Source organism: Panthera uncia, chromosome C2 (genome assembly GCF_023721935.1).
Source record: "Panthera uncia isolate 11264 chromosome C2, Puncia_PCG_1.0, whole genome shotgun sequence".
NCBI classification, from domain to species: domain Eukaryota; kingdom Metazoa; phylum Chordata; class Mammalia; order Carnivora; family Felidae; genus Panthera; species Panthera uncia.
In genome coordinates, this window is record NC_064810.1 from 53,240,265 (window position 1) to 53,250,722 (window position 10,458).

At 38.9% G+C, this 10,458-nt stretch overlaps 1 protein-coding gene across 1 annotated transcript; it reads left to right on the top strand.

The window, feature by feature from the left end:
- Positions 1 to 682: 682 nt before the first annotated feature.
- Positions 683 to 2,213, top strand: CCDC54 (coiled-coil domain containing 54). The gene is given in 1 exon segment (XM_049628121.1): positions 683 to 2,213. A coding segment is annotated over 1 exon segment (987 nt). The 5' UTR covers positions 683 to 923; the 3' UTR covers positions 1,911 to 2,213.
- The last annotated feature ends 8,245 nt before the right edge of the window (positions 2,214 to 10,458 follow it).

The window sequence follows — 10,458 nt, forward strand, 5'->3', positions numbered from 1 at the left end:
TTGGGGCACCTGGGTGGCTTAGTCGGTTAAGCCTCCGACTTCAGCTCAGGTCATGATCTCATGGTCACTGAGTTCTAACCCCACATCGGGCTCTGTGCTGACAGCTAGGAGCATGGAGCCTGCTTCTGATTCTGTGTCTCCTTCTCTCTCTGCTCCTTCCCCGCTCGCTCTCGGTCTCTCAAAAATGAATAAATGTTAAAAAAAATACTTTCTCTTTTCCACTTACATATCTCTGTGAGGACATATTTTCTTCATATCCTTCAACCAAAACAACATATCACAGCAGAAATATTGCAGAAGCAGATATGAGAATCTAGGTGTCTTCCATTAACCCAGGAATTTAAAACATTTGCAAATATGTAAACAATGACATCCACTTCTTTTCTTTTGGAAAATATAATTATTTTTCATTAAAATGTGTCATTTGTTTTAAGATTTAATGAGTTTAACTGCTTTTTTATTTTAATAAGTTGACATCTTAAGTCTTCCTTAGTTTTAATTTCTAAGATGGAATATCATTTGACATAAGCTACATAAAAAAAGGCATTCCTCAATTCTTGCAAGTGAAAAGTGTCCTGTGACCAAAACTTTTGAGAATCACTGCCCTATGGTTAAATGTATTCTAAGCCAGTAACCATTGTGACATCAGCACCAGGTCAATGATTACCAAATGAAAGATTCCATGCAGTTGACCATTACTTCACAGAGCTCTCCAGTTGGATATCCCCATAAGAAGCTAACAACCTAAGAGTGCCTACTGTTGCCCCTGATGTTCTCCATAGGGCTTTCTATGATGTTACGAGGAAACAAATAGTACAACAAATAGTTGGACATCCAACAAATAGTAAGAAAAAGGCCATTTCATTCTGATACTGCTTCTTTTGACTGTGGTCAGGTTTCCTACTCTGGTTTTATTATTAAAGATGTACAAACTTTAAACCAAAAGGGTAAAAGCTGCTGCTGGGCAGATGTGGACTTCAAATCTCTCCAAGATCCGACAAGCTCTTAAAAATGTTTACCATAAATGTAAGAACCACCCAGATTCAATTAGACATCCAACTATGACTTCCTATGATTGTGATCAAGATGACATGAGTACTGATGAAGAAATGAATCTTACAGTAATGCTCCAAGATATTAAAACTGCCCAAATTGAACTCCTCAGCCAAATGACTGACATTCTCAGTGTGGTATCCAAAATGCAGGAAAATACTGACTTTTATCAGAAGCAGATGGAGATACTGGAAACCAGAATGAATATTAATGAAGACAAACAATGTACAGTAACTAAAGATATCTTCTCTACGAAGAAACATATTGATGCTTTAAAGAAGAAGGTAACAGAACTGGAAAGCCAGAATTGTTGCTCCAGCATACATTGTTTAGAAGTTCTGGAAGGAGAACTTCTGGGTAAAGAGATCATAGAACAGCTTCACAAACTCATACAACCAGAAACTTTGAAGAACACATTGGCTTCTACACACGACAGAATCTCTTCAGCAGAACCAGAAAAAGTGCCCAGTTGTCCTGAGCCCACTGATCATCTTGAGAAGAAAACAATTTCCTCCAAAACTAAAACTCTGAAAAAAAGTAATGACCAAAATGCATTAAGAAGCCTTAGAAAAGCAAAGTCAAATATTTATATTTATCCAGACTTTAGTACATGGATCAAGCTAACTTTTGTCCATGAAGGAAGGTGGAGATTTTTCCTCAAAGCTACCAAGTTACAGGAATTCATCCAGGGGCTTTTTTCTAGGCCAACCATCCCTCCTGAGGAACCACAACTCATAACCCAGAGATATTGTCCCTTCACTGGGCCTATTGCGAGTTTGACGGCATTCTGTCTCTCTGTTTTCAACTATGTTTATTGTCTTTTTGGTTTCTCAAAAGAGGAAGTAACTCGACTATAGAGTCATTTTCTGCTTTGTTTGGCACAAAATAAATGTAACTTGGTTGTTCCAAGCATTGACACATCTTTGCAGTGGTTGTGAACTCCTTGGCAGTTTGTTCACTGTAGGCTTACGGCCTATGAAGTTTTTATGTGTCTCAGGCAAGATATATCATCCCATTGGACAATTGTGATGTATTTTCTGTCAGTGTTCTTGTTTTCTCACAGGCAAGTCATGAGGACTCACCCAGTGCCTGTGTTATAGATCATTGGAAGGAAAGAATAAAGAAGTCAAGGGAATAAAGAGCACATTTGGTAGTCCCCACATCAGTTTTCTATGTCCTCTTGTCTTAGTGGCCTTTGTAGATAAGATCTGTAATACCAGAGACAGACTCCACTAACAAAATTTTAAACAGCATGCAATGGAAAAGATAGCCACTATCAAAGCTACTAAAGTTAGAATTATAAAAATAAAGGGCACTGAAAGAACAAGTTACTGCCAGGAAAATATTCATTGCAAAAATGGTATTTTTTTTTTCTTTCAACTTCAGCTTTATCTCCATCAAACAAAGAGGGATGCTACTGGGTATTTTTTACATTTTCATGAAGTGAGACAAATACCATGTCTTGTAGGTTTGATACAGAGGAAAAGGGAACCACTAAAGAGGCATGTGTGAACCAAGTAAAATCTCAACACTATGCTACACAAATTCTTATATGACAATGTCTTTTTTTTTTATGAGTCATATACTACATATCCAGGGTGGGCTTCATTTTTAGATATAATAGGTTATTGCGATCCTGATGTAATTTTTCTAAATATCATGCAGAATAGCTGCAAAAAAGTGTTTCCCTCACCACTTAACTCAGTAAATGAAATCTGCTGTCAATAGAAAGTCCTGTGCTGTTACACTACAAATATTCTTGGTAAGTGTGCTACTTTAAATTATTCTCAGCTAAGAACTTGAAAGGAGGGTTCTGGCAGTTAGTTAAGAACAACCCAGTTTCAAATGAGGAAAAAGCTAAGGTGGGTATAGAGGAAACTAAGGGAGAAGGAGGATAAGAAGACAGTACTGTCTGGTGCCCGCCTGGTAGTAATTATACATTATAACTTCTTTTACTTCCCAATGCATTTTATTTGATCTTTCTTTACTAATTTATGATAAGATGTATATACAAAATAACTTTTAAAATCTGTCAATGTGGGGCGCCTGGGTGGCTCAGTCGGTTAAGCATCTGACTTTGGCTCAGGTCATGATCTCATGGTTCTTGAGTTCAAGTCCCGCATCGGGCTCTGTGCTGACAGCTTCAAGCCGGCTTGGGACTCTTTCTCCCCCTCTTTCTGCCACTTCTCTGCTCATGTGTGCTCTCTCTCTCTCTCTTTCAAAATAAATAAACTTAAAAAAAATAAAATATGTCAATGTGCGACAGGTGCAGCATGGATGATAGTCCTATACCTACTCAGAATAAGACTGTATATGAAGTAGTTTGTTTTAAATGGGATAGCTGAGATAATATGGTAAAGTATCACTCTGGCAAGGGCACTAGAAATCTGTATGTATTTCTTCACCATCAGAGATACAAGAACAACCAGAGTTCTAGTTCGGCACGTTGTATGTGACCCTCACATCGTAGAGTACAAGGCAAGATAGGCTGTGACAAAGATAAATGACATAACAACTTGCTTCTGGGAGAGTAAAAAGTGACTCAGCTGATGTTTGCCTGGGTCATCTGGGCTTCTGTATTAATGCACGCATTCACTCTCTCCCTTTACATGCCCCCTAGCACTTGCTTAATGGTTCTAGAGAGGCAAAGAATTAGGGAAACAACAGAGGGCTGGGAACTGGAAGAGCTTACCTCTGAACAAATTCTACACCTACAACCTCTGTTATTTCATCTCAGCTAGCTTTGTTTTGTCATGTATTAAAAGCAAATCATATTAATTTAGTAAATAAGTCTTCAGTGTTTGCTAATGGCAAGGGATCATGGAGGATAAAAGAAAAAGGAGACATTCCCTGTACTATAGACACATCACATCAAATGGGACAAACAAAATGCACAACTAATGTACAATAGATGGTGATGGAAAAAAGCAAAAGTGCTCCTGGTATTAGAGAGGAAAGAGGGTCGATGAGCCTTGTAGTAAGGAGCTTAGGTGAGGAGGAGGTGGTGAGGGCAGCATGCCAGGAAGAGTGCAGGAGTGGGGCCAGTAGGGAACATGGGAAATAAAAGCTACCAGGCATTTTATAAATGTAAAGCACTGATAGCCTATTTCAACCCCTTTATGGATCTCATTTTTCTCTTCAGGGATTCCTTACCATATTCATTTTAACCTTCTGGGTTTTGTTTTTTGTTTTTGTTTTTGTTTTTGTTTTTTACCTACAGAAGAATGTTAGAGGAGCAGAAAGTGAGAGGAATACTACATGATTTTCTCATGGTCTCAGACTTTCCCCAGAGATGATGACCATTTGACCTGTTGATTCACATAACTTCCCAGTAAGGACAGGGAGAATTCTACTTTTGAGTCAATTATTTATTATCATCACCTACATGAGATCTCACATGACTCATTAAAATTATAACTCAACTTGGAACTACATGTGAGCAAAGTTTTCCCCAGTGCTTGCTTGCTTTCAAATTAACCTGCTTCTCAGCCAACTCACCTCCATCTCACTTGACTCAGAGGAAGTGATGTCTTTCTTGCCCATATTTCCCTTCCGGTGGTTTGCAGGGTCTCTATCATTAGCCCTCTTCATCCCTCCGTCTTAACCACCCCCTACCAGTCCTTTGTACTCAACTTACAAAAATATGTGCTGTGTTCCCTTGTGTTCCCCTCCTGTCTGGCTGATCTCTTTGAAGAAAAGACCCAACCTCCCTGTCCTTAACTACTACCCTCCCATTCTCTCCACAGCTCATATGATCATGTCTTCCACAACAGTCTTCTCTCTTCTGGTCCTCTCCCCATCACTCTGGCAGATCTCTCTACCACTACTCATTCCCTTGAAAGTATGATGATTCACTTTAATGGTGTTCAAATCAAAGTATTCCTAATCCAGCCTCTCTGGAGACCTACTGAGCTTTCATTTCAAGTGACTTGTCTTCATCACTTGGGTGTCTATGACAGTCACAAACTCCTTACTCTTAAAATTAGCCTTAATAACACTTCTGATTCAAACTCATGTCTCTGCCAGAATCATAGCACACGTTATCCATATCCCCAAACTGGGAATTACTCTCATCTTTTCCTCCTTCATTTGATGTATTAATCATCAAATATTTTCCTGTTTATCTTCCAACTCTTCATGGAATCCATCCTCCGTCTCTGTCCCCTGGTTCAGGCTTTAATTTTACCTCATTATAAATGAAAAGTGTTCCTGCTTGGTTACTCCAGCCTCCAGAATGTCCATAATCCAATTTTAAAAGTGTGATTTTTTTTAATGTTTATTTTTGAAGGGACAGACAGACAGTCTCTGATCCTTACCCTATACCTCAGACTCTTGAGGCAGAATTGGAGACTTCCTCAACAACCCCCACCCGTGTTGCTATTGGTTTTGTATCAACAGAGAGAGAGAGATAGGAAAACAGAGAATAGTATTTATTTTCACCACATTGTCATTTTGTGTTCACATGTCTGCCTCCCTCACAAAACTTGAGCTGTTTATGATAGAGATAGAAACTTAGCTGTTCAGTGAAGAAGGAGAAGAAGAAGAAGAAGAAGAAAAGAAACTTACCTGTTTACCTTGAACACCAAAATCAGTTTTACTGATAAGTTCTCAGTAAATGTTTTTGAATGAAAAAAAAGACAGAGAAGAAAACACCATTTTTCTCTACCAAAAAAGTGGGTATAAATATAACTAGATGAATGTTTATAATGTATGCCAAACATGAAACCATTGTACATTCATCAAAATGTCTCAGATCATTGTTACTATTAAATTAGATACATTAAATAGGAAGGTAGCACTCAATAGTAGAAGCGTAAGGACATTCAAAGCAGAATAGATCTTAGAACAGATGTTTCCTGAACATTTATTATGTAATAGGCACTGTGCTAGAAGCAGGTGTACAATGGTAAACTTCATTAACTGTGATTTTGGCAAATTCCTTAAGACCTGTGTTCTTCAGTTTTCTCAAATCTAAATTGAGAACAATTTATCTCTTAAGGCTGTTGTGTTAATTAAATGAGAGCATGTGTATAACCTCCTCAGAACAGTGTTTGACTCAGTGGATACTTAACAAATGGTAGTCATTTCCTTCCTTTGCTAGACTGGAAGTTAACAGGGGCCACGGACCCTGCCTCAAGGAGCTCACATTCAATACTTTTGTTAGTCATAAAAGAGTTCAGACAAATAATGAACCAAGTGATGCACTAAATACAAAGGCTGAAAACCAACCTTTGACTCCCTTATCCAAAGATAGTGTGATAAGAATAAGACAGGGTGTGAAGCTCTCCTCCTGTCTGGGCATTCAACCAATATTCCATCATCTGTAACAGCCGTTCGCCAACCTTTAATTGCACACTATAAAAATAAGCATCAGAGAAAAGTATTTGAGGGGAAAGGGAGAGACTCAGTTTAAGATAAATAACTTAGTTCAGTTTGGAATACTTGCTTGCATGGACAGACACTAAGAGTATTCTGTTCATTCAAAAACAACATTCACCAACATTTACTGAAATCAGACTCAATGCCAGGAACTAGCTGAGCTAGACATAAAGAAATAGAGATGGAAAAGACACCAGTTCTATCCTGAAGAACATACTCTCCAGTGGTGTTCTCTCCAGCTGCCAATTATTTTGGCCTGTGGCTTAGATTTGGAGTAGAAAACATAATGAGCACAGAAAAAGGATGACCATCCCAGTCCATGGGCGGGTTTGTCAAATCAGATGGTCGTAACTTTTTCCTGCACTTGGTTATGTTTTAGCTCTAACGAATCGGCACAAGCTTCTAGGAACAGCTCTCAACGGGACTCTTCCAATTTTTTCTTTAGTTAAGGATCCCCCCCCATTTTTATTATTTTTTTAATGTTTATTTATTTTTGAGAGAGAGACAGAGTGCAAACTGGGGAGAGGCAGAGAGAGAGAGGGAGACACAGAATCTGAAGCAGGCTCCAGGCTCTGAGCTGTCAGTACAGAGCTTAATGCTGGGCCCCAAATCACGAACTGTGAGATCATGACCTGAGCTGAAGTAGGTCGCTCAACCTACTGATCCACCCAGGCACCTCCCCCGCTCCTACTTTTAGATACTCCCCCTCTTCTCAACTCTTATTGAGGACAGGAAAAGAGATGCATGAAAATGCACCCAGGTGATAGCCTGATTCTGATGACATATTCTTTCCACCAGTCTCTTCAGAAAGGATGTTCCCACGAGACAGTGTCCTGATGGAAGGTGGCACACATTTTTTGGATATCCCAAAATCGAAATGTGGCAACCACTCTCAGTTATAGTGACCCTCAGTCAACTTACATTTGCCACCTATAAAGATAATAATTTTTTGATGTACAGTTTGTAATTGGATCACAGCCATCAGTGACATGGTTCTTTGTTGTTATAGCAATATTAACAAAATTATTCCTATGGCAGTCTCATTAGAGGAGCACCATAGGTAACCCAGCTGGCATGTTCAATACGCTATCTAAGAGGTATAATCAGAAGACAAATCAGGGATGACTTAATGAAGTTTCTGATCAGAGGCTGGTCTAAAGACAGTAAGTTATTGAAGGAGGCAAAGAAGAACTGACGACTGATGAGTTCAAGCAGGCTATTAGAGGACAACAAAGAGTGATAGAATTTGCTAGATTCAATCTTGTGGCAGCCGATAACAATCAAAGTTTCCTTCCTTCTCAGCAGTAAGATCCTAAAGTCATAAAAGGTTAGCTATTGGAGCTCTAGTGTACAGAACTGTTGAATCAAATTGTGGAATTGAAACTAATATAACATTGTATGTTAATTATACTTGAATTAAAAAAACATATTAGCTATGAAAAGAAACCTAAAGATTACCTAACTCAGTGATATTCAAGTGGGGGTACCCCCAAGGGGCTTTTTAAAATCTCCTGGTAGAGGGGCACCTGGGTAGTTCAGTTAGCTGAGCATCCGACTCCTGATTTCGGCCCAGGTCATGATCCCAGGGCTGTGGGATCAGGCCCCACATTGGGCTCTGCACTGACAGTGTGGAGCCTGCTTGGGATTCTCTCTCTCCCTCTCTCTCTCTGCCCCTCCCCCATTCATGAGTGCTCTCAAAATAAATTAATAAACTTAAAAATATATAAATTCTATCTCCCTCTCTGCCCCTCTCCCCCACTCACACCCTTTCTCTAAAATAAAATAAAATAATAATAATAATAATAATGATAATGATAATAATAATAATAATAATAATAAGTAAAATCTCCTGGTAGATTTTTGCCAATTATTCCCTCCCAGTATCACACATCCATGGTTTAGGGGACATAAACTTATCCCTAACCCATTTAAGAATCCTAACTATAAGGTGCAGTATAACGTAGGGACCAAGAACAAACATCTAGATATTAGACAGGCCTGAATTAATGAGGGCTATGTCACTCACTAGGTGTGTGACTTTGCTAAGTTTCTTAAATTCTGTAAGCAAAATTTCCTTTCTCTAAATTGGGGATAATAATAGAATATACTGCAAAATTATGTGCAGAGGATAAAATGAGGAAAAGCACTTAGCTCAGCATCTGAGATATACTAAGCACTCAATAAATGTCCCATATAACTTGTGATGGTTAATTTTATGCCAGCGTGATTGGGCCAAGAGATGCCCAGATAACTGGTAAAACATTATTGCTGGGTGTGTCTGTGAGGATGTTTCCAGAATATATTAGCATTTGAATCAGAAGACTGAGTGAAGAGGCTCGCCCTCTCCAATTCAGTGGGCATCCAGTCTGCTGGGGTCTGAACAGAACAAAAAGGTGGAGGAAGAGTGAATTTACTCTCTTGAGCAAGGGCATCCAGCCAGACATTAGCATTCCTAGTTTTTGGGCCTTTGGATTTAGACCAGGACTTAGGCGCTGTTCTTAGGCCTTCAGACTCAGACTGGGACTCATGCCACTGGCTCCTTCTGTTCTCAAGGCTTTAGGTTTGGACTAAAACTACACCTCCAGCTTTCCTGGACCTCCAGCTTGAAGATAGCAGATCATGGGACTTCTCAGCCTCTGTGATTGCATGAGTTAATTCCTCATAATAAATCTCTTTCTATATATCTATATCTATCCTGTTGGTTCCATTTCTCTGCAGAACCCTGACTAATATGTAACTATGAATGGGTAGCTAGCCAGTGGTTGAGGAAGAAAAAGACTGTGGACCAGAAAGTTAGTTCAACTCACTGAGGAGGAACCTGAAATCCAGAGGCATAAGTGAGTTCCTCAAAGCTACCCAGCTTATTGCCAGTCTGGACCAGATACCAGGGCTCCAAACACTGAGCCTGGTACTCTTTAGGCCAATTGAATTATTATTGGATTCTGATAACTGAATGAATAGCAAGATGTAGCAGGAAATGCATTGGCCTAGTGGTCAAAGACCCCTTTAACTGAGTCTCTCACCATCTGTGTGGGATTCCTAATGTTTCTTAAAGTAGGGCAATGCATTGGTCAAGGTTAAGAAATCTGCCATTATGGCTATACAACCAAAATCCATGTTCCGTTATCTCTGAAACTTTGACCTTTCTCACCAAAGTTTGCCATGTTGGTCTTCTGTTATCTGAGCATTTCATCAGGGATCAGGTACAAATATTATATGGTAATATGTGCATATATATATATATATATACACATATATACATACTTATGTGTGTGTGTGTGTGTATATATATATATATATATATAGTCTCAAATTTATATCAAGTATACATATATATCTATATCAAATATATATGTATAGATAAGCCTTTGGATTAATTTCTTTGCCTACTGTCAGTGATACTGTTCTGGTTCCTATAATTATAGCTAAAAAAAATAGTTGTAACAATATTAAGCAAGTGCCTGTGCTCACACACACACTCACACACACAAACTCTTCTAGGAGAAGCCTTAGATGGTACTTCTAAATGCTAAAGTATTTTAAAAAGATGAGGAGTTGTGGGACGCCTAGATGGCTCCATTGGTTTAATGTCCAATTCTTGGTTTCGGCTCAGGTCATATCTCACAGTTTTGTGAGTTTGAGTCCCACATGGGGCTCTGCACTGGCAGCATGGAGCCTGCTTGGGATTCTCTCTCTCCCTCTCTCTCTGTCCCTCCCCCACTTGTGCTCTATCTCTCTCAAAATAAACAAATAAAAACTTAAAAAATTGTTGAAGACCTGTGAATACTGTTTAAGTAGCTTATATGTTAAAGTTTGTTATATGTTAGAGTTTAATAGAAAACCTGTATTAATACATTTAACATAAAACCTAGTGAATCACTCTTAGCTTGTCTTCCTTCTCACCATCTTCTTTAGAACATGGGAGTGCTCTCTTTCCATATCTCTCTTTTTGTATTTTTGATAAAGTGTTACTTTTTCCACCCATGGGTTTCTCCCTCCTTTTTGCCTCTGTCTCTCTCCATCTAT